General features: G+C 38.6%; 2 protein-coding genes across 6 annotated transcripts; one reads left to right on the forward strand and one right to left on the reverse strand.

The window, feature by feature from the left end:
- Positions 1 to 3,249: 3,249 nt before the first annotated feature.
- Positions 3,250 to 14,762, reverse strand: LOC127437685 (THO complex subunit 5 homolog). Of its 3 annotated transcripts, none has more exons than XM_051692753.1 (20): positions 14,640 to 14,762; positions 13,847 to 13,944; positions 12,404 to 12,547; positions 12,200 to 12,313; positions 11,999 to 12,096; positions 11,744 to 11,890; positions 9,948 to 10,062; positions 9,611 to 9,743; positions 9,278 to 9,355; positions 9,151 to 9,194; positions 8,957 to 9,056; positions 8,529 to 8,637; positions 8,302 to 8,403; positions 8,114 to 8,210; positions 5,947 to 6,058; positions 5,655 to 5,758; positions 5,095 to 5,182; positions 3,950 to 4,065; positions 3,676 to 3,869; positions 3,250 to 3,502 (listed from the first exon to the last, which is right to left on the reverse strand). In XM_051692753.1, the coding sequence occupies exons 2-20, from the start codon at positions 13,940 to 13,942 to the stop codon at positions 3,439 to 3,441; spliced, it is 2,055 nt and encodes a 684-aa protein (XP_051548713.1). In that variant the 5' UTR covers positions 13,943 to 13,944; positions 14,640 to 14,762; the 3' UTR covers positions 3,250 to 3,438. The 3 variants fall into 3 exon arrangements, with proteins under 3 accessions (XP_051548713.1, XP_051548714.1, XP_051548715.1); XM_051692754.1 differs by having other exon boundaries at positions 14,651 to 14,747; XM_051692755.1 differs by having other exon boundaries at positions 8,126 to 8,210; positions 14,640 to 14,708.
- A 1,136-nt stretch (positions 14,763 to 15,898) lies between these two features.
- Positions 15,899 to 23,603, forward strand: zgc:158398 (uncharacterized protein LOC568894 homolog). 3 transcript variants are annotated; one of them, XM_051692436.1, is made up of 7 exons: positions 15,900 to 16,077; positions 17,735 to 17,917; positions 18,017 to 18,257; positions 18,354 to 18,537; positions 21,537 to 21,687; positions 21,794 to 21,931; positions 22,110 to 23,603. In XM_051692436.1, the coding sequence occupies exons 2-7, from the start codon at positions 17,759 to 17,761 to the stop codon at positions 22,128 to 22,130; spliced, it is 894 nt and encodes a 297-aa protein (XP_051548396.1). In that variant the 5' UTR covers positions 15,900 to 16,077; positions 17,735 to 17,758; the 3' UTR covers positions 22,131 to 23,603. The 3 variants fall into 3 exon arrangements, with proteins under 3 accessions (XP_051548395.1, XP_051548397.1, XP_051548396.1); XM_051692435.1 differs by having other exon boundaries at positions 15,899 to 16,077; positions 21,794 to 23,603; XM_051692437.1 differs by lacking the exon at positions 17,735 to 17,917 and having other exon boundaries at positions 15,899 to 16,077; positions 21,794 to 23,603.
- Positions 23,604 to 24,197: the final 594 nt, after the last annotated feature.

Here is a 24,197-nt window from a genome sequence, read left to right on the forward strand (position 1 = left end):
TATGACAATATCAAATATATATATATATATGACACACACACAAATATACAGTATATATAAAACGAAAGCATTTAATGCTACACACAAATATATACACTGTGCATATATAAATATATAGCATACATATACAACATGTCATGACAATATTATGTATTTATATATTTATCAAAAATATCTACCTATATAAAGCAGAAGCATTTACCTCCACAAGTATGGAAGCCCAGGAGTGCCATTTACAAAAGAATGAAGGAATAAATTATCAATCTATTAATTTGAAAATACAAATGTGAATAAATAAATCAATTTATAAATGGACAAATAAATAGACACATTTAAATGTGTTTATTTAGTTCATGTTTTAAAATGTATTTATATTTAGCAATAAAATAGCACATTAATAAGTCATTTTTAAATGCAAGCTTTAAATTTGTTCCACAAAAATGTGCTCGCTTGCCTTCCCTGTATCATTATTCTGTCATTCCGACAGTCTGCCTTTTCTCGATCATACATAGGCAATTATTTGAACAAAAATCAAATATTTAAAAAATATACTTCAGTATAAGTTCTGGAAAGTCCATCAGCTTTCTCCAGCGACTCGAGCCGTTGCCCTTGCTCACCTCCGTCCCGTGTTTCAGTTCGGGGTGCGGGTCGGGAGGCTGGTTCTGTTCACAGCATCACAATTACCCGCTCCAATCCTAGACACGTATCACTGTGCACGCTCAGGTAGGGCCTGTCACGCTGGGGAAAGACAGGACCCAAAAGCAGAGGTAAAGCTCACAAGTCTTTAATGAAACAGTCTACACCAAAGCTCTACAGCGCCAGCTCGGTCGAGCTCAAAAGAAAGCCACTGGGGCGAGGATGGTGTGTTCGTCAGTGTGTGTGCTGTGGATGTCTGGAACAATCTGGTGAATTGTGGTATGGTGCGAAGCAGAGCCCAGAACAAGCCTCCAGACAAGCGGGCAGAAGCCAAGGAATCCTCCCCGAGCGCGATCACAAGGCAACAGCGATCTAATAGGCAAACACCACTGGAGACAAAGTAATCAACAGAACAGAACTTCACAATAAACAGGAGAACAACGTGAAGGTATTAAGGTACAGCAAACAATAAACCAGCAAACGTACAAGGAACACACAAGGGATAAAGTAGGGCATGCAGTCAGAGGAATCGACTGCATTACCATTACCGTAATCAATGCCTCCCCGGGAGCGATCAGCGTTCCCATAGAAATGCCGATTAAGCTCACCGACTCCACCTGTGAAACATGAGGGTGTGAGAAAAATAACAGAATGAACTGGCAAAACCATGACAGGGCTGGGTTCAGTATTTCACAGCAACAGTGAATGAGCCACCATTACCTTCTGATATGTTTCGCATCTGTTTCTTATGCACAGATCCAATAATATCATGTAAATTGTACCATCGTCCAGTGACAGGCCATCTTACATCCTCTTCGAGTGGCACGTGGGAGAGGGGGGGTGTCTTATAACTGAGTCAAAAGTGGTTAAAGAAAAAGGAAAAGGAAAAGCAACTGGCAAATACCTTTTTAAAATGCAATTTAAAAAGTGCTATTTTTTCCTCCCAAATTTGGAATGCCCAATTCCCCATGGTGGCGTAGACGAATCTCAGTTGCCTGAGACTGTCAATCTGCGCTTCTTATCACGTGGCTTGTTGAGTGCGTTACCGCTGAGACCTAACGTGTGTGGAGGCTCAAACTATTCTCCGCAGCATCCACGCACAACTCACCACATGCACCACTGAGTGCAGGAACCACATTATGGCGACCTCAAGGAGGTTAACCCAATGTGACTCTACCCACCCTAGCAACCAGGCCAATTGGTTGCTTAGGAAGCTTGGCTGGAGTCACTCAGCACGTCCTGGATTCGTACTTGCGACTCCAGGTGTGGTAGTCAGCGTCTGTACTTACTGAGCTACCCAGGCCCCTATTTGTCCATTTTTAAATTGGTTTATTTATTCAAATTTAAATGTGTCTATTTATTTGTCCATTTATAAATTGGTTTATTTATTCACATTTTTATTTTCAAATTAATAGATTGATAATTTATTCCTTCATTCTTTTGTAAATGGCACTCCTGGGCTTCCATAGATTTTAGTGTGATAAAATCACTTACTAACCTTTTCTGTGTAAAGTTATAACCAATTCTACAACTTTGTTGCCATGACAATATAATGTCAACAAGCCCCTAAAATGACAGTAAAACGACAATTTAAACAATGTTACATCTCAAATAATACATGAGTTTTATCAGAAGAATGAATGCAAGTGCTTTTATGAAATTATAAGCGTCACATTTCTGCTTTTAAACCCTCAAAAATTATAAAGCAGACAGACAATAATATTACCCATATACCAAATTTAGGTCCCCCTAGAGGAGTTTTGAAACTGAGGTCTGGGGATCTCCATGTGGCCATGAGGGGATCCATGGAACATGGAGTATATCAATATACAGTGGAAAAATGAGACTTCTAACGTGTCAAATCCACAGTTAAGCTCTCTATTTAATATTCATGTTAAAGCTACTTTTCTTTTAATGTGTATTGCATTAGACTCTTCCATTAAGTGTTTATTATTATTATTACTGGAACTGTGCAATTATGTGTTCTGAAGATGTTTCCTAAATTCTAATCTTGCATTTATCTGTTTTGGTTTAAAGGTGCTCTCAGTCATTTTTTATGCATGTCATCTTGGACTTGCGCTGACACCTATGGGTGTGGATGCAGCATTTTAAACGCAACCATTTTTAGTTATCCAAACCTGTGTAGAAATTCACTATTCACAGTCAGCCACGATTAATTTAATCCAAGAGTGAAAGTGTCCAATAACAGGACAGTGACTGAGATTGAGTGAGTAGTATTTGGCTGGTCATGTGATCCAAATATGGCAGCCCCCATGAGGGGACCCCCTTCATGTAGAATTAAACAGCTATTATAAGGGTAGAGTCTTCTCCTCATGCGAGTGCTCATTACTTTATACGCATTTCAAAACTGCTATTCATTTTTAAGGAGTGCAACTTTTTTAATGAGGAAATAAATTACTGAGTGCACCTTTATGGGGTGTTCAAATACATCTGGATTAAATGTAACACGGAGTTTTCTAGAGATTGATTTAGGCAGATCTAGATATGCAGCATTACTTCTGAAAAGCTCTCCATACCTGAATAGCTACAAACATGCCACAAATGACCATAAAACTGAGACATTATTAAACAACCAATTATGACACATTTTCTTATCAAAACAAAGGTTTTATTTTTTAATCCACATGATATCGCCAAAACAAGAAACACAAGTGGAAAAAGTTGAGATAAAAGTGGGAGAGAAAAGAGGTGCCAAGATCTGTCGTATTAACGCTAAATCAGCCTCTCTCATCCTCAGCCTCTCTCATCCTCAGCCTCTCTCATCCTCAGCCTCTCTCATCCTCAGCGGTGACTGAAGAAGCCTTGAGGGTGATTGTACTTGAAGGGCTTCAGACGACTGGGACCCCTGAGAAAGAGACAGAGAGGCTTCAATTGTAAGTGTGTTTACTGTAAACACGTTATCCGTTCTTGTGGTGATCACAGATGCAACTTTAGTGCTGAACACAAAACATTCATTTGAACTGAATATGAGAGCCAGATTAGCACGGTGAAAGCGTAATCTGTTTTTCTGTGCGTTACCTGGCCGTGCGCAAGCACATCTTCTCTCGAGGGAATTCTTTAGGTCCTTCTGATCCGTCACACACTTGACTCTCAGTTTCCAGATACACGTCCAGGCACACACACAGACGCTGGATCTGATTGGTCAGGAGCTGGAGGCCTGGGCGTGGCCCCTGCAACTCCGATCGGAACACGTTAACCTCACTCTCCATCGCCTGTGAACGAGAACAAAATCATTTATAAAATAGTGACGCTCTGAACAGAAGTACATGTGCTCCAGCTGTGATGCTTTTACCCGCAGGTTATCATCCGTCCGGCCGCTGCGTTCTCCTTTCCAGTGTAAAGAGAGAGAGAAGAGAGGCGTGACCTCTGGGTAACGAGGATTCATCACCACAGCGGACAACAGGCGAGCTGATAGAGTAGGAGAGAAGCATTTTAAAGTTATTTGAAGCTTAAGGTTTGTGGCATTTCATAATACAGTTCTCAGAGTTCTGGCTAGATTTAAGATTTACAGCCACTAATCATCATGTATATAAATAGCTTTATTTGAAACACTTAGGGATCTTTTTTGTGACTGTAAATTTTTTTCTCCACCTGTTGTCGTAGAGTGATTTTTAAGTCACTGAAAAAGGTGCCGATGGAAGATGAAAGAGTAAAATGTTTGGATTTGGGGAGGTCGTTACCAGTATATATGATTGTTTTTTACCACTTTATTTTAATCATATTTTTCATTTGTTTGAATTTAGAAACATTTTTGGTTTAATTTTTTTATTTCAATAAATGAATTAAATTTTTTAAAGCCAAATCGACCGGTAGAAGAAATGCGTGCAAAAATCCACAATCTATCCTGGAAGGCCGATACAATAACTGTTAAAAAAAAGCCATTACTTGTGTCACTTGATTAACATGATTAAGAATACTTACAAGAATGTCATGCATATTTTCCATGCGCATTAAAGGAGCATGTCACTGTCACAATATCCCAGACATTCAACAATGACACGGTTAATGCACAAAAGTCCATATTTCTATTCTTCTAATTCATTGCATACAGTCCATTTTCACCACCAACCTCTTATGAATGTGCTGTCTTTGTTTACATCGCTGGTGCTTGACAAGTAATGGACTATATAGGACGCAGATGGTTCAATAACCGGAGAAGAACCTCAGAATTCACTTGCGCTTGACCCAGCCCATTAGCGCATTGCGCACCAATTTCGCCAAACCCACTTGCGCCTAGACTTAGCGCATGCTTGCAAGAAAATACCAAAACTTCAAGGCCATACCCACAGACTTTGTCATATGATGTATTGCATAGCCCTGCGCTTAGTGCTAGTGCTCTTAAGCACACCATTACACATGTTCTCAGATGTCAGATTTACCTGCCCTTAGGCCTAGTTTAGCTGACTGTGATTGGTTGTTTTGTACGAGTTCCCTCACCTGTGCCTCTCTCCACCACTGCCATGAAGAACAGATCCGTCTCGCACACCAGACCGGCCTTCAACACATGCTGCACGAAGCTCAGCTCCTGATAAACAAGAACCACAGTCCACTAAGACACATCTACATTTAGAAAACGCAAGTATTTTAATTCTGAATTTGTAACCAACTACTTGGAAAATTCAACAGAACACCAGCTGATGTTGGATTTCTAACTTCAAAACTTAAAAATCGGCAAGTCCCGACTAAACCGAGATGCGGATATATGACATGATGCACAGGAAGTTATTCACAGGTAATAATGACTCAATTTTCTAAATTACTTCATAATAAAAGCTGAATAAAAGCAAATGTTTGCAGAGATAGATGCATTAAACACAATAAAAGACCCTCTTAAATCTTATGCTGCTGTGTTGTTTCTTTAAACATCATCTCACATCCATCACACGACAGAATGCTAGATGGATAGACGACCTAAATGTCCAGTGGGAATATTTGATTTTCAATGGAACACTATAAAAATCCATTTCTGGAATGTTTGAAGCTGCAAAGGTACATACGGTGAATTCCTGGTAGCTCATCATGGTCCAGCGTGTAAGACCCGAAACAACTTTAGCAGGGAACAGATGCTGGCATTCGCTGGAGACGGGAACGATGCTGTGCTCTGAGACAGATTGACAGATAATTGAATGAACCAGGCAGCCATGTTTAAGTTGAATTCTGTTCATGGTACTTTAACAAAGAATAAATTACACACTTCTTTAAATGTTAAAGAAATTTGTGTGACCCCCCCACCTAGAGCCTTTACAACACTGTGTGTGTGTGTGTGTGTGTGTGTGTGTGTGTTCATACCCAGTGAGCTGAACTGTTTGTGTAGGGCCAGTCGCGCCTGCAGTCTTCCTTTCAGCAGTTTCATGGTTCTTTCCATGTGACTGGCACTCAGAGTGCTGCCCGACAGCTCAGACTGAAACAAACACACTTCATCGACTTAATACACACTTTACTGTTTACTAAACTAGCAAATAAAACAGCAAACTATAGACAGATGTATCAGTCACATTAAATGTAAAACTTTCATGCAGACCAATTGTGCTATTCAGATTTAATGCCAGATAATAGTGCTAAAATAGATATAGAAATTGACAAAAAATAAAATACAAATACAGATCTGAAATGTAGGTGGCGCTATAACGCAGTTGAGCGGTCACACCATAGACATCCAGTCTATTTTAGATCACATGCATGTTCTCCACCGTTTCATTCTTGGCCTCTGAGTGGACTAGAAGCTCAATCGAGGTATCATTGGAAAACTGAGATCCTAAAATTTGTGATGATATAACATTTTATCATCAATAGTTGCTCACATACTGTACACTGCCTGGCCAAATAAAAAAAGTTGCCTTTTGGATTTAAATAATGGTTGATCTGGGGTTGCATCAATTGGTCAGGTCTAGGCTCAGCAACGTTATGCGGCAATAAAATGAAGTCAGCTGACTACCTGAATGACCAGGTTTTTCTTCCCTGACAGCACGGGCATATTGCAGGACGACAATGCCAAGATTCATCAGGCTCAAATTGTGAAAGAGTGGTTCAGGGAGCATGAGGAACCATTTTCACTCATGAATTGGCCACCACAGAGTCCTGACCTTAACCCCATTGAAAGTCTTTGGGATGTGTTGCAGAAGACTTTACAGAGTGGTTCGACTCTCCCGTCGTCAATACAAGATCTCAGCCATAAATTAATGCAACTCTAGACAGAAATAAATGTTGTGACGTTGCATAAGGTTGTCGAAACAATGCCACGATGAATGCACACCGTAATCAAAGCTAAAGGCAGTATTGACGACGGGAGAGTCGAACCACTCTGTAAAGTCTTCTCCAGCACATCCCAAAGACTTTCAATGGGGTTAAGGTCAGGACTCTGTGGTGGCCAATTCATGTGTGAAAATGGTTCCTCATGCTCCCTGAACCACTCTTTCACAATTTGAGCCCGATGAATCTTGGCATTGTCGTCCTGGAATGGAAGAAAAATCCATTGATGGGATTACCTGGTCATTCAGTACATTCAGTTTGTCAGCTGACTTCATTTTATTGCCGCATAACGTTGCTGAGCCTAGACCTGACCAACTGAAGCAACCCTAGATCATAACCATTATTTAAATCCAAACAGTGACTTTTTATTTTTTTGGCCAGGCAGTGTATTTTGCAGATTATTTGTTTACCAAGCTTTTTCTGCTAGACTGCAAAATTTTCTGGACATCTGAGATACACAGAGAAGTAAAAATGGCTCGTTTTAAAGAAAACAGCCTACGGTAAGAGTTGATGGAATGTTTGTGGCTATTTGGGGCTAACAGAAGCAGTGATAAGGGCAGACATGAGACATCTGTCTTTGTTGTCTTACAGAGATCATAATTCACTTAGTGTTTCTTTGAACTGTGGCATTAGGGCGATGAAATGAAGAGCTTTCATTTGATATATGACTTGCCTATTCTATGTGGAAAAACTTTTATATTCATTGATATATTTCTACTCCGTCACCTCTAGGTGGCGCTCATTTGCGACATGGCAGCTTTCATGCTTTATTTTGTCATTTTATGTAACAAATGCAAAAAAGATGGTGTTCTATGAAAAGTTCAGATTCTAACCTTTCAGTTAGTACCACATATGAGTGACTCATATATCCGGGGACTTTAACAATTTAAGCGTAAACATATTGCATGCTTCTGACTCCGCCCACGGAACCACTGTTTAAGAGGTTAAAAAGTGTTCATATTTGGGCTACAAATTGCACATGCTTCAAGTGACACTAATATGTACAGTAGATAAGATGGATGAGTGCTTATTTTCTTTGTAATGCCCATGATTGAGAAAAAAAAACAATGCTAATATTGGCTGATACCGATATGGTCAACCCTGTATTAAGCATTCATCTTCTGTTTAAGACTCATATACAAACACAACTTGAAAGTAGTTGATCAAAATCACTATAATACCACTACAAACACCCACACACACACACCTGCCCGCTCACAGTGGAAAATTGCAGGCCTCCAAGTTTCTGCACCCAAACATATGGATGTCCGAGGTCCGACACGTAATCTGCAAACGTTGTGATACTGTAGAGAAAGTTAGTTTTCGCCTTATTATTACTATTCAATCATGCATTATTATTATTATTATATTATTTACATGAGATGTTGGCTTTACCCGACTTTATCAAACTGGTAGCGGTTAGCAGGATTTGGCGTCTCTTTGCCATGATCAGACGCATAAAGACAGTTCAACAAACTCTCCAAATTCAACAGCTCCCTGTAAAACACACAATAAGTATTTAGAAAATAAGAAACACCTGCACATACAAGATGCAGACTACTGACAATATAAACTTCTTTTTCAGGTTTGACGTTTCGTTGGTGCTGTGTTCATTGACTGACCCGGCGCTAATGGCTCCAGATAGATCGGCAGAGGTGGAAACTTTGGTCTTCACAGTCAGAATGTTGAGATTCATGAGATAATAGAAAAACAGATGCAGAACACTGCCATCTGAAGAGAGAGAGAGATAGAACAACTTTTATTTCTGGTTCTCGGTATTTACTGTACTCAGAAAGCATTCTATATTACAAACTACATTAAACCATCATACAGTGCAGTGCAGTGGAAGCAACTCTGAAAGTGTAGTTGGTCCAAGTTCATTGTCTGGAGTAGTTTAACTTATTAAACTCTTTTGACAAAGATAAGTAGCAGCTAACTGCATTGAAACTACTGAAGGGGGCAATAGCTTTTAAATGACATGCATTATAATTTGATATAGTGATATATTGATATTGTGTATCAGGAAACTGTAGGTCAGTTTCACACACACCTTTACACTTGAGGTTCACACAGAGCGATAGAGGGTGACGTCTGAGCATCTCTTTACGTTTGTCATCTAGCTGAACGCCAACAGTCGCTCGCCGACGCTTCTGAACAGAGAAAGCAAAGAGATGAGAATAAACACACAAACTAAACTGCAGAAGCAAAGGAAATGCACAAGAGAAGATGCAAAAACTGTCTGACTGTGTTCTGTTGCTCCTCTTCAGCGTCTGAATCACTTTCATCATCTGAGACACAAACAGACACAAATAAGACTTTAGTGATCACACAAAAACATGCTTTAAACACACAGACATGCACACAGTGGTACCTTGTGACTCCTCCGGCGGTCTGGAGAGGGCTTTGGCCTCATCCACATCTCCACTGACGCTCACAGACAGATTTTTGTCTATAACACACAGTCACATTCGTGTTATAGGATTTATCAGAAATGTTCTTTAAGGGATAGTTCACCTTTCACTTTTATTGTATGGAATAAACGATGCAATGAAAGTGAATGGTGACTGATACTAACATTCTGCTGGATATCTCCTTTTGTGTTCCACAGAAGAAGAAAAGTCATACAGGTTTGGAACAAAACAAGGGCGAGTAAATAATGACAGAATTTGCATTTTTGGATAAACCATCTCTTTAAATGTCTTACCGCAGGCCTGTCCATAAGCACCCGCCTGGACCAACAGCACATACAGTGGGGGAGGCAGGTGACGGGCCACATCTGCCTGCTTCTGCGTGCGCTCAAACGGCATTGACAGATACTCCTGCACTGGGACAGACGCCTGACAGAAAGAGAGATAGATGCATTCTGTCGGTTTTACTAGTCTCAGATCGGTTGCTCACCAAAATGGAAACAGTTCTCCAAATTATTTCTGATATACTGTATGTCAGATATCGTTTTTCAATATGCCCCTAAAAGGTCACATAAACAAAAAGAACACGATTGGCCACTTTACTCTTCATGCTGTGTTCGACTAAGGTTTTACCTGCATGATGTTCTGCAGTCCAGGCTGAAGGCTGCTCAGGTACTCTCTTTTTTGCTCAATGGCTTTCTGGATCTTCTCTTTACTGGCCAGAGATGTCTTGTACTGCTCTGCCAATCTGCACAACACATCATTAGAACAACAGAATCATATCAAATTGTTAATCCTAGCACTTCTGGTCAAGAACCATGAAGCGGGGGCCTGGGTAGCTCAGTGGTAAATGACGCTGGCTACCACCCCTGGAGTTCGCTAGCTCAAATCCCAGGGCGTGCTGAGTGACTCCAGCCAGGTCTCCTAAGCAACCAAATTGGCCCGGATGCTAGGGAGGGTAGAGTCACATGGGGTAACCTCCTCGTGGTTGCTATAATGTGGTTCGTTCTCGGTGGGGTGCGTGGTGAGTTGAGCGTGGATGCCGCGGTGGATGGCGTGAAACCTCTACACGCACTATGTCTCCGTGGCAACACGCTCAACAAGCCACGTGATAAGATGCGCAGGTTGACGGTCTCAGACGTAGAGGCAGCTGAGATTCTTCCTCCACCACCCAGATTGAGGTGAGTCACTACGCAACCACGAAAATTTAGAGTGCATTGGGAATTGGGCATTCCAAATTGGGTGAAAAACAGGAAAAAAAATCCCCAAAAAAAAAACTAACAAAAAAGAACCATGAAGCAATTATCATTTAATAATAATATGAAATGATATCACATTGCATAAAAAATTTTATATAAAAAAAACAGCAGTATTCACCACAAAAACAATGAGAATTTCAATTAGTGTGACAGCATCAAACTTACACAAAATACAATATATACAATTAAAAGCATTTATCAAACTTACACAAAATACAATATATACAATTAAAAGCATTTATAAAACTTAACCGACACACCCCCAAAAAAATGTATTCACTTCAAAAATATGTAAAATGTCGCACAAAGACTTTTGGGAAAACCATTACGTGATGATTCGAATGAATCAGTTTGTGTAGTAAATTCATTCAAATGAACAATCACTAAAATGAATCAGACTTAAATCATTCTAAGTCTAAGAGAGTGCCTTTGGACAGAATCACAAAAATGAATCAGATTTGAATCATTTTCAATCATTCTAGGTCTAAAAGTGTATTTGACTAGATTCCTAAAAATGAATCAGTCTTGATTCAAATTTGAATCAGTCTAGGTCTAAGAGAGTATTTAACTAATGCGCGAATCAGATTTCAATCATTCTAGGTCTAAAAGTGTATTTGACAAGATTCGCTTAAGTGAATCAGATTTGAATCATTCTAGGTCTAAAAGTGTATTTGACTAGATTCGCTTAAGTGAATCAGATTTGAATCATTCTAGGTCTAAAAGTGTATTCTATTCAAATCAAATCCCTTTATTGTCACTCAACTTGTGTATATGGTTGAGTGACCATAAAGTGATTTGATTTGAATAGAATCACAAAAATGAATCAGATTTGAATCATTCTAGGTCTAAGAGAGTGTATTTGACTAAATTCGCTAAAGTGAATCAGATTTGAATCATTCTAGGTCTAAAAGTGTATTTAACTAGATTCCTTAAAATGAAACAGACTTGAATCAGATATGTTCATAAAAATAGAATCACAAAAATGAATCAGATTTCAATCATTATAGTTCTAAGAGAGTATATTTCACTATATTCACTACAATTAATCAGACTTGAATCATTCTAGGTCTAAGAGAGTGCAATACAATGTGAGCTACAGTCACACAACTGAAAAATGTGGTTAAAAGTGTCACTAAAGTTAGTTACTCCACACACTGGTGGGTGCATTACCTCTTCCTCTGCTCCAGCTCCCAGTCCAGGCGGGCGAGTGTGAGCTGGTGCTGGTCGTCCTGGGTGACTTGAGGGCGCGAGATCTCCGCTGGAGCCTCCTGGAAAAACTCCTCCTCACTGACCAGCTCGATCTCCTCATGCTGAGACCTGACACACACACACACACACACACACACACACACACACACTTTAACATCTGCTCCATAACCGTGATGTTTAATGTTCTATGTTTACAAGCTCCTGCCTGTCACTCACTTGAACTCAAGACATTTGCCAATCTCTTTCTGCAGATGCATGACCTCATAGAGTAGATTCTGAAGCTGCAGGTGAAGAACATCCACTCGCTGTTTCGCCTGTGGACAGAGAGAAAGAGAAATATCGTTGGCAATATGAATGTACTCTTTATGGTCATGCCATTAAAGCACAAACAGAGAGAGTTTTCACATGTGTATTTACCTCATGTGTCTGATCCCGCCCTTTCTTCAGCCTCATGTGCGCCAGTCGGTTCAGTTTCTTCAGTGTAATGAAATGAACACTGCTCTGTCTGCGTCTCTCCTCGATCTCTACACTCTAGAAATCATAACGCAGGTCAAAGGTCAGCTTCATTCCACTCACTATTTATTTCGTTATCCTTAAAGACACAGCAAATATGATACTCACCCCATCTTTTGCACCGGTGGCTTTCAGCTCCTGGATTTCAGCCATCAATTTGGCCAGAGTGGCACACGTGTCTTTATAAAGCATATAATCCTGCTGCGGCTCTCTACCCTCCAGCTCCACCTCCTCATTATACACACGCACATCCTGAGAGAACAAACACACATGCACTGAACAGAGTGACAAGACAGCAACACACACACCCTGCCTACCAGATAAACGTGACCTGTGAGATAACACACATCGACTGCTTACTTTCTAATGGGATGAGCTTATAAAACCTCACAAAACCTGTCAAAAACATGTTTCGGTCACATTTCACCCCAAAATCAAAAGAAACAAGAGCTTATATTTTGCTTAATGAAAATGAAGCCTGCTTAAGACCCTTAAGAATCTGTTGCATTGTGGCATTATTTTCTTGACATTTAAGCACATTTCCGACCCAAATTCTCAGTACTGTAATGAAAAAATTGTATTACAAAAATAAATAAAAAAACAGAATGAATTGAATATAAATAAGAACATTTATTTTTAATTTAAATTACTTTATAAAATGTAATTTAATATATTATTTGCATTTTAGAGTACATTTGTAAAGAACAATTGTAGTGCACATCATGGTAGAATTGGTTGAACTGAATTTAATTTATACTGCTGTTAATGAATAATTTTTATATATATATTTAAATAAATAAAAAACATTAATAATTTATATAATACATTATTTACATCAAATAATCATTAAATAATCTGTAAATAAATGTGACTATATCACACTGAAAATATTTTTTTCCAAGCATAACAGTATGAGAACTAAGGGAAAATGTGCTTAATTGTCATGAAAATAATGTCACAATGCAACACATTTAAATCTGACAATACAAACTTCATTTTCACTATGCAACACTAATTTCATATTTTTTATTTTGTTTTTGGAGGTGAAATATGGCCCAGACTTCACGAGAGTATTCTGCACCGAGAATGTGCAACATTGTCCTTTCACCCATATGTGCAACAGAGAATTTGTGGGGTGTTTGAAGCTGAAATAGAGATACAGATAGATAGAGCAAGACAGACAAATGTCATTGGAACCTGATTCTTTCCTGCAAACAGCTTCCTCTGTCCGATAAGATGAGGTCCAGCTGGAAAGTTGACCTACATACACACGCCACATGAGTCTCTCATCAACATGTGTTCACTGGAACTCATTACATCACTTATCTGAACACAACTCATGGTAGAAAGATCTTAGTGGAGCATGTTGGCATATACCTGAACCTGCCTCAACCTGACCTTCCTGAGCTTGACATGTGAACTGACTGCACTCTGGATGCAAAAATTAGAGAGTTAGTGGAATGTTCTACTGAAATTAAGACAGGCACTAACACAAGCTGTTTGAAAACTTCAGTGTAATTCACTCATGTTTGTGACATCACAGCAACTCACCTGATCGCCTTCTCCTCGACTCCGTTTGGTCTCTGGAGTTCCTCCTTCATTTCGGATCACCTTGGGCTTTCTCTTCTTCACAGCGTCGGAGGACATGGCTGAAATATGACACAGAGATCAGCTTGATCATAAAACCATATCAAAAGCCCTGGCTTTACTACAGCTGTTGTAACACACACTACAATTAAAGGTGATGTCATTTAGGAAGAAAAATGTGGCCAAAACTAAGGTGTTTTTCAGTTTTTTGGGGGTCTGAGAGACTCCAAACTTCGTTGAATATCAGGTTAATGCTTCATGACTTTTCCCAATCTAACGAGAACTGACTATAAATCAAGTTATGTAATGTTAAAGTAATCCATGACTCTCTCAGACTGGTAAAACATCAATAGATGCAATGCATTTTCACTTTCTGATTGGTGTGCACTCTGTAGCAGTACACGCCTGTCTGTTGTCTATAATGTTTTATTATAAAACAGAGTTAAAGCTTCAATTAGATCAGCCTACTTGGGTTTACTAAAGTCAGAATAACAAACAAAAAGAACGTAAATGGAAAATAAATTGATAGTTTCAAGATGACTCATAAGATACACATAAACCACATTAAATAGTGTAAATATAGAGCAGAGAGTGTTCCAATTAAGCAGTAGTTTCGTAAACAATATAAACGAAACTGAATTAGCTAGCCGGTTAGCTTCTTGCTAAAGTCACAACAGAATCATTTAAACGCATTCAGTTCATCATGCTGATTTTATATAATAGATGGACCGATAAGTCTGTATGAACAAAGTCTCACCGTCTGATCACCTTTATCCAATTTCAGTCTCCGAATATGATTTTAATTCTGAGATGAACTCATTCAAACAGCCGGCGTGAGCAGGTTAAACCGCTGAAGGAAACAGTTCACTTCCGCTTCTACTTTACAAAATAAAAGGTCTCTAAACGCTTACAAAAAAATCTTATTTAAAAAACAAAACAAAACACGTTGTAGACCCATAACACGATTCATATTGTATGGAAACAACCCGGGTACATTTTATTCAATAATAATTGTAATAACAAACAAATGTGCTTTTTAACTATCAATGCTGCGTTCCAGTTTAGTTATTTAGACTCATATATACATTTTGGGAAAAATACTTGTGACTCAAAGGGTTAATTAACCCTTGTGCGACCTTTTTCGTCGTTTTTTCGATCATTTTGGCTGTGTTAATGCCAACGGCATAATTTTGGTGGGAATTTTGATATTTCAACCTCAGTTCCTATAATACATCTATAATACACTGTGTACACAAACTAATTAAACTCAGGACCTTCAGGACAAAAAATTTCCCCACTGAAACCCATTAAAACTGCAATATTTGATACCAGTGCCATTAAAGCATAAAATCATGAATTCTATGATATTATGCTTTCATTCCGGAGCCCTGGCTTCAAAATGTAATTAAAAAAATAAAATAAATAAAAAATCCACCAGTTGGCGCCATTTTTCTCATGATTAGCCTATGGAGCAAATACATGCTTTTTACCTATTTTCTGTTTGCTGTATTATAGAGCATTGGAGGCCAATTGAATAAATGATGCAGCTAAAATTGTGTGTGTGTGTGTGTGTGAAAAACAACAGTGGCATTATGTAAACAAACTGGCATTTAAAGGGTTAAAATCTGATGTTGGTTAAAATTTTTTTATTAATATATAATATTTATTCCCCTTAGCATTTAGTATAGGGAAAATAATTCATTTTTTGTGTTTTTTTTTTTTTTTTTTTTTCATAAAAAACAACAGTGGCATTATATAAACAAACTGGCATTTAAAGGGTTAAAATCCTGCAAACGATCAAAGGTAGTATGATCAGGACTGATGTTGGTTAAAAAATTAACTAAATGAAAGTGGAAAATAATATTAATATATAATATTATTATGGCCGTTTTGACATTTTTGTCTTCTAAAGACCTCTGAGTAACTTTTTTAAATTGATGTACAAAGGTTTAATCACTGTTTACGTTATTTCATGTAACGGGATTGCTCGTGATGTGAAGTTCTTCTTTACGAGGCTTTTATTTTGTAATCTGCGCCGAAGGAACGTCCATATGTGGGGAAGTTGCTTGCGTCGCCTTAGCAAGTTTTTCAATTTAGCAATATTTGTTACTTTTATTTACGTATATAACATCTCTAACATTTCAAGCTAGTCAGTTTAACATCTCTACGCGCTGGTTAAATGAACGTCATTGGAGGTAAGCGGCCTTTTAAACTATAAGATATGATCAGACCACGATTAAAGAATCCATTCCATATGTCAAAGCAAATATAGATTAGATACTGGATTTAAAATATCGATGATACATTAACTGACTCTTAGTACAGAAATGCATTTGTTGAATTGTTGAAAGGGATGTAAAAAAATCGTGGCTTATTTACTTCCGGTTCATTCATCACATTTTGCGGAGTAGCCTATATGTACTATATACTGCAGCAATAGTATGAATAATACAATAGTATGCAATTGCGAATATAGGCTTTTTTTTTCTTCTTCTTTTTTTTAAGTAGGCAATATATATAAGCTAGTTTTCCATTCCCAACATAGTCATGAAGGATCGCAACAATCTGGTTCTTGAAGTAAAAATCCCATTAACTTTTTCCATAAACAAATTTATTTTTACCGATAACTTACAAACTTTTAAAGAAAGACCTACCGTGAGCTCCAAGGTTGTTCATAGATAGTATATGCTTCCGTTGAACCACCAGTCCACGTTATTTAAACTTAATTATTTAATCGTGTTAATATCGAAGTTTCTTGTGAGCAACTACACTACCCATAATCCTGAAGAGAGATACACCAATCAGAGAACTGCGGCCAAGAAAGCCCGCCAAACAAGCCCGGAAGCGACCACCCACTCCCATGATGCACTGTGAATTATGCAAATGAGTCTCCCTTCACCCTCAAACTACTTCTGTATTTGTACATATCAGAATATTTCACAATAAACATAAACTATATCGTTTCTATACTTCTAATCAACAACCTAAAATCCATAGTTTTAGATATTTCCATCGTTTTATATTTGATTCTGTCATTCGCAATGCCTCAAGGGATTGTCTTTCGTGCCCTTTTGAAAAACTGTCTTGTACCTTTGTCATTTTGTCAGATTTTCAAATACTTTTTTGCTTCAAAACAAAGTTTGTAATGTTCTGATTCACCTCAGAGCTGGTTGGTTTGGTTCATGGCTTGCAACTTGTTTATGAAGGATTTTATGAAAAGTCTAGAAGAAATGAATGTGAAAAATACTTGGCTGAAAAAGTGGGCCAGAACTGTTGCGCTCTAGTGGTGCGTTCAAGTCATGTCAGAATGATCGCATTTATGAGTTAAGCGCACCGAAACGCCACCACAAAGTGGGAAATTTGGGATTTTCTTTGAGCCCTGACTTTCAGAGTTGGGGGCATGTCGATTTACAAATCATGGCATAAGCTAATTGCTATTGGAAATAATTATGGTTTACTTGAGGATTTTAACTGTGCAGTTTAGTTTGTATGCATATTTTTGTACTGTTAATTTAGAATTATGATAAAACTCATATAGCGACAAGCATTTGCAACAAAACTACATTTCCCGTCATTATATGTGGCTGCACAAGAATGATAAAACAGATATATAAAGCATTAATTACACACCTAATGTGTGGCTTTGCTCTTCATTTTGTTGCATTGGTGCAACAAAAGCATCCAGCCTTTACTAGTAAGTGAAAAATAGAGAAAGTAATATGAAATTGCAAAACGGGTCCGTTCTTTCCGACAAAAATCACTTTCGAGCGCACATCACATCGTATTTACGATTTCCGACCTCATAAGTACAAACTTGAACATACCGTAATTTGGATGGTTTACACCTCACAGGTGGTGCATCACACCTGGTTCATTATGGGTCAGTGGAGGCCTCTGTCTAACCTGCGACATCAGCTGTCTCGACACCCTCCAGTAGTTGTGTTCTTCCTGTGTCTGCTCATTCTCTCCATAACCTTCGTCTGTGTTGGACTTTACTCCCAGTATCATGACATCAAGAACCCTGACATAAGCTTAGTGAGTATGCTGTTCAATGCTCTAATGATCTAATGCTTCTATAAAGAGTCTTTGCACTTTGTTTACAGACTAACTAGTAACTTGTGTGCTTGTTTTTAGGACTGGAACCAGGTTCTGGGTTCTATTGCTGGTTTCAAGTTCTGCACACATCTGAATGATACAGATGCACAGCTTGAGGAAGACTCTCCTCGAATGGTGGAGCATGCAGACAGGACTGCAACAAACGTTTCCACGAGAACCACTCATGTTTCCTTACTAGTACCACTGGAGCTTATAGGGGACGTCCCAACTGATAGCATCATTAGTGCCACAATGTTGGGCAGCCAGCTGGGCATGAAAGGTTTTTGTGTACAAGTTATATATCAGTTATATTGTTTAGGTTGGTGTCCTGATATCGCTTTCTCCTTCAATTCTGACACATTCTTCCATATTACAGGAGCCGCAGCGAAAACATTTGTGAACATATCTCTACTCCTGCACACTGATGTTCTGAACTCAAACTTTAAAGGGATGTCTGCACCAACTACCTTAAATACCCAAACTCCTGCTGGGACACGGACACGACCAACGCTGACCTGTCTTCAGCTCACTGCCCTCACCAATGTACTCCCTCAGACTCCGTGAGAAGCCTGTACTCATACTCAAACCCAGCGTTTCCTGCACCTCTATGGAGGAGCGGTGTGGTGTCATTGATAATAATATTATATAATAGTAGATAACTGTAACAGTAAATAGTCAACAAAAGTTCCTTTGACGTTGTCCTCACTGACACCACTCAAAAAACATACAGCACAACGTGTTGTCCAGTTCGTGATCAAATTGCTCAGCTGGTGCGGTTCTTTGTAATGAATCTGTCCAACCGATTGGCACAACATTCTGAATTGATCCAACAACTCACTTCATCACCGAAGGGTTGGCTATACTTCGTTTTTCTGTGCACCAGTCTATCTTGTGCACGGTCGAGTGCTCAGCCTTTCAAAGTATACTCTCGACCACAAGCTCCTATTAAGGACGCGATCGATGAATGCCCACTACAACTGCTTTGTGATTTTCATTTAGCACAGTCAACTGCATGCGCTGATGACACGCTAAGATGCACACCGTTCCCATGTCTAGAACACCTGTAATTGTCTCGGATGATGCATTGCCCTTCGCTCATTGAAAATCAGTGAACCAATAAGGCTGGGGAATACTTAGTTTTTCTACGTGCAATTCCCTTTAGTGCACGGTCGGGTGCTCTGACTTTCTAAGTATAGTTTTTTGACCGCAAGCCCATACGGACGCAGTCGACGCATGCACATGACTGCTTTTTGATACTCTTTTGTACAGTCAATGCCAGGCCCATGTGTCAAAGATGCGAAAAGACATAAGTGTCATGACATGCCTTTTTTGGTATTTAAATATACAGCTGAAGTCAGAAGTTTACATACACTTTGGTTTAAGTCATTAAAAAACTAATTGTTTAACCACTCCACAGATTTCATATTAGCAAACTATAGTTTTGGCAAGTCGTTTAGGACATCTACTTTGTGCATGACACAAGTCATTTTTCCAACAATTGTTTACAGACAGACTGTTTCACTTTTACTATATCACAATTCCAGTGGGTCAGAAGTTTACATACACTAAGTTAACTGTCTTTAAGCAGCTTGGAAAATTCCAGAAAATGATGTCAATTGGAGGTGTACCTGTGGATGTATTTTAAGGCCTACCTTCAAACTCAGTGCCTCTTTGCTTGACATCATGGGAAAATCAAAAGAAATCAGCCAAGACCTCAGAAAAGAAATTGTGGACCTCCACAAGTCTGGTTCATCCGAGCAATTTCCAAATGCCTGAATGTACCATGTTCATCTGTACAAACAATAGTACGCAAGTATAAATGCCATGGGACCACGCAGCCATCATACCGCTCAGGAAGGAGACGCATTCTGTCTGCTAGAGATGAACGTAGTTTGGTGTGAAAAGTGCAAATCAATCCCAGAACAACAACAAAGGACCTTGTGAAGATGCTGGAGGAAACAGGTATACAAGTATCTATATCCACAGTAAAACGAGTCCTATATCAACATTGATCATAATGACCATCGATATGTTTGGAGGAAAAAGGGTGAGGCTTGCAAGCCGAAGAACACCATCCCAACCGTGAATCATGGGTGTGGCAGCATCAACAATTTAAAGGCAATGCTACCAAATACTAACAAAGTGTATGTAAACATCTGACCCACTGGGAATGTGATGAAAGAAATAAAAGCTGAAATAAATCATTCTCTCTACTATTATTCTGACATTTCACATTCTTAAAATACAGTAGTGATCCCAACTTACTGACGACAGGGAATGTTTTCTACGATTAAATGTCAGGAATTTTGAAAAACTGAGTTTAAATGTATTTGGCAAAGGTGTTTGTAAACTTCTGACTTCAACTTTGTCATTCTGACCCTCTCTCTGAAACACTTGGTTTTGATTATGCTTCTCCTTTAAGACTTGACAGTAAATGCCCACTGTTAAGATTGGCTCTCTACTCTTTACTGACTGAAAGTAGGCGTTGATGTGTTGTTGTAGAGGCGGTCAAATACAAATGTCTACCACAGTGTGACATCACAATATGAACGAGTTGTTTTGGCAGCTTGGTTTCAACAAATGCTCTTTTTGCAGTGAGGAGGAAGTTTTGAGTTCTGAAACTTACTGTATGTTTTTATAGAACAATGAACTGTTTATGGCAAAAGATCAAGGAAAATTTAATTCCTCAATGCATGACCCCCTTTAATTGGCTCAGATGGCTCATTGAACTGCAAAGAATCATTAAGGCTAGGGTATATTTCATTTTTCCACATGCAGTTCATACGGACGCAATTGGCGCATGCGCACTACAACTACTTGTAATGCTCTTTTATCAGTCAACAACAGGTGCACGCACAGATGACGCGCAAAGATGCGGACTGTTGGCGTGTCTATTAAAATGGCAGGCTTACAGTCCTGATGACAAAATTTGCGTCATGCGCACTGTGCGCGAGACGAAGTTGCATACAGTAAACCAAAGTACACTTTGGTCTTTGCTATCTATCCAAATTAAAATGAACATCTGTAAGGATTGCGAAATTTACATCACTAATTGCTGACTGGTTATGATGTGTAGTGAAATGTATACACACAACAAAAAAAAACAAGCTTAAAGCTGATGTAATTTCTGCGCCACTAGTGCTACCAAACGGAATTGCAAAAATATTCAAAATAGCTTTCTGAATACGCCCCGCTTCTGCTGTTGGTCAAAGAGATAGTCCCACATTAACTCACACGATTGGTTGAGTAATGTTGGGGCGGGTTTAAGCAGGTCGTTCAAAACAGAGCAATTTTCAGAGCACCACAGAAAGACAATGCTTACAGTTTTTGAGATAATTAACCTATGAATGGCTTACTAATAGTTGTCTCTGCATAGGAGAAAGTATATTAACAAAAAAGTTATATTCATCAGCTTTAAAAATACATTTTCAACATAACATATATTTGTTTGGGTTTGGCTCCCCCACTGTGAAACAAAATCCTGCATTGGACACTTTACAAAAAATAAAAAATAATAATTGTTGTTTAAAAAAATGTTCTAAACAAATTTGATTTTCAGGCTACCCCCAGAATGCCCAGTTGCCGACAACGAAGACATGAGTACTTCACCTGTCAGGGCTGTTGCTGTAGAATCATACAAGCACAATTCTCCACACTGCATCGGCCTGGAGTTCACACCAGATCCTCTCCTGACGGTCATGCTCACTCCGGTACATAACATGTGATTCATTCCCACCCCATTCAGAACTGTTCTTTACACATGGATAACTAGCATCTACAGTGGGTAACCTCTCAACTTCTGTATTGCTTGAATAGGACGAGAAAGCTGTGTGTAGGTATCACCTGTTACTGGTCAGTATTGCACTGCTGGTTATCTGCATGCTGATGAGTCTCTGTGGAACTTTTTTCTCATCGAAATCCTCACGTTCTTACCATGGAAATGACCTTCAAAAGGTAGTATTTTGGGTTCTAAACTTTAGAGATTACCAAGGACAACTGTACGACTTAAAACCTCTCTCTGATTCGCAATTTGTCTTGAGAATGAGTGCATCTTTATTGCATGGGTAACTTTCTAAAACATGTATTTAATCTGTTTTAGTACAGTTGTAAAATTACCTTTTTAAATTCATAGGAATCATTGTTGAGCACCTGAGAAACACTTGCAGAGGATCCGCATCTGAGATTGAGTCGATCTTGTCCAAAGAAATTGCAACCAGTTATGCAGACTGCATCCATTGCGGTTCTGAACAGATCCAGACTGAGTGTGTGTGACTGTATTTCATGTGTGGTTGCAACATTGTGTTATAATGTATGAAATAATTCTCATTAGTGAGTGTTAACATAATAGTGAGTGCAATATCAAAAGAACATAACCAGAAATTGATGGTTATAAGATAACTTTACTCCAAGAGTAAGTTAAAAGATAGCTGTGTTTTGTTGATGTCACCAAATTAAAATAAATCTTATTACAGTGCGTTGAAAAAGTATTTGCCCCCATCCTGATTTCTTCTGTTTTTGTGTACATCTTATACTAAATTATTTCAAAAATTCTAACAAAATCTAACACAAAACAGAGGCAATCTGAGTAGACACAAAATACAGTTTTAACATGATCAAGTTATTTATTGAAGCAAAACAGTTATCCAATACAAACTGGGCCTGTGTGAAAAAGTATTTGCCCCCTTAGTTACTAAATCCCCAAATCTATGAAACTGCATTATAATGGGATTTAGCTGGACTAGACACACCCACGCCTGATTACTGCCAGCCCTGTTCAATCAAATTAACACCTAAATAAATATAACTTTTTCAGCATGCATGAAGTTGGCTAAAAGGTCTCACCCAGTAGCACACTATGCCAAGTTTGAAAGAAATTTCAGAAATTATGAGGAAAAAGGTGATTGAAATACATCAGTCTGCGAAGGGTTACAAAGCTACTTCAAAAGCTCTGGGACTCCAAAGAACCACAGTGAGAGCCATTATCTCCAAATGGAGAAAACTTGGCACAGTAGTGAACCTTCCCAGAAGTGGCCGACCTTCTAAAATTCCACCAAGAGCACAGCGACGACTCATCCAGGAAGTCACAAAAAAGCCAAGGACAACATCCAAGGAACTGCAGGCCTCTCTCGCATCAATAAAGGTCACTGTTCATGACTCCACTATCAGAAAGACACTGGCCAAAAATGGCATCCATGGAAGAGTGGCGAGGCGAAAACCACTGCTAACCCAGAAGAACATTAAAGCTCGTCTGAATTTTGCCAAAACACATCTTGATGATCCTCAAAGCTTTTGGGAGAATGTTCTGTGGACTGATGAGTCGAAAGCGGAACTGTTTGGAAGACAGGGGTCCCGTTACATCTGGCGTAAATCAAACACAGAATTCCACAAAAAGAACATCATACCTACAGTCAATCGTGGTGGTGGGAGTGTGATGGTGTGGGGATGCTTTGCTGCTTCAGGGCAACTTGCAATAATTGAGAAAAAACATGAATTCTGCTCTCTACCAGAAAATTATGAAAATACACAAAAATAGAAGAAATCAGGAAGGGGCAAATACTTTTTCACAGCACTGTAAATGTTAACATAATTTGTTAATATTGCTTGAAATAAAGTGTATTGCACCATCTTTTCAATATTTCATGATTTTTATGCAGTTTTTATTATTGGTACATTTAACTGGACAGCTTGGAATATCCTATGAACAAATTTTTTTATCTGGGCAAAAATAAAATTAATGAATAAAATAAAAAATGTGCACACATCACACTTACCTTTTCCAGACAGTATTCAAAAACAACCATTCATATTTATTTAAATTAACAATTCTTAATTTAAATTTGGTCCAACCAACAATACATTGAATATTTGCTTACATCCTTGACTACAAAATATCTTAAAGAAAAATATGCAGTTTGCTCCCCTGAATATTCCGAGTCCAAAGCAAGTTAAGATAATGACAGAGTTTGTGGCATAATGTCAATTACCACGAAAATTAATTTCGACTCGTCCCTCCTTTTCTTTACAAATGTCTATGGGGCCAGTCTGTAAATGTTAAATTATTTACTGTTTATTACCAAGAAATAAACAATATGCATGTTAACATGATTCTAATGTGATAAAATCACTTACTAACCTTTTCTGTGTAAAGTAATATTCAATTTTACAAAGTTGCCATGGCAACGCAATGCCATAAACCCTAAAACGATTAATTAAACAACTT

Source organism: Myxocyprinus asiaticus, chromosome 48 (genome assembly GCF_019703515.2).
Source record: "Myxocyprinus asiaticus isolate MX2 ecotype Aquarium Trade chromosome 48, UBuf_Myxa_2, whole genome shotgun sequence".
NCBI classification, from domain to species: Eukaryota; Metazoa; Chordata; class Actinopteri; order Cypriniformes; family Catostomidae; genus Myxocyprinus; species Myxocyprinus asiaticus.

Bases quoted from the DNA above. Each gene is read 5' to 3' on its own strand.
- LOC127437685 (XM_051692753.1), bottom strand. From the start codon at position 13,942: ATGTCCTCCGACGCTGTGAAGAAGAGAAAGCCCAAGGTGATCCGAAAT. The intron at 12,314-12,403 runs GTGAGTATCATA...TATGATTTCTAG, and splicing joins CCACCGGTGCAAAAGATGGG to AGTGTAGAGATCGAGGAGAG. The intron at 3,870-3,949 runs GTAAAAGCATCA...TCTCGTTCACAG, and splicing joins GGACGGATGATAACCTGCGG to GCGATGGAGAGTGAGGTTAA.
- zgc:158398 (XM_051692435.1), top strand. From the start codon at position 17,759: ATGGGTCAGTGGAGGCCTCTGTCTAACCTGCGACATCAGCTGTCTCGA. The intron at 17,918-18,016 runs GTGAGTATGCTG...GCTTGTTTTTAG, and splicing joins AGAACCCTGACATAAGCTTA to GACTGGAACCAGGTTCTGGG. The intron at 21,688-21,793 runs GTACATAACATG...TTGCTTGAATAG, and splicing joins TGACGGTCATGCTCACTCCG to GACGAGAAAGCTGTGTGTAG.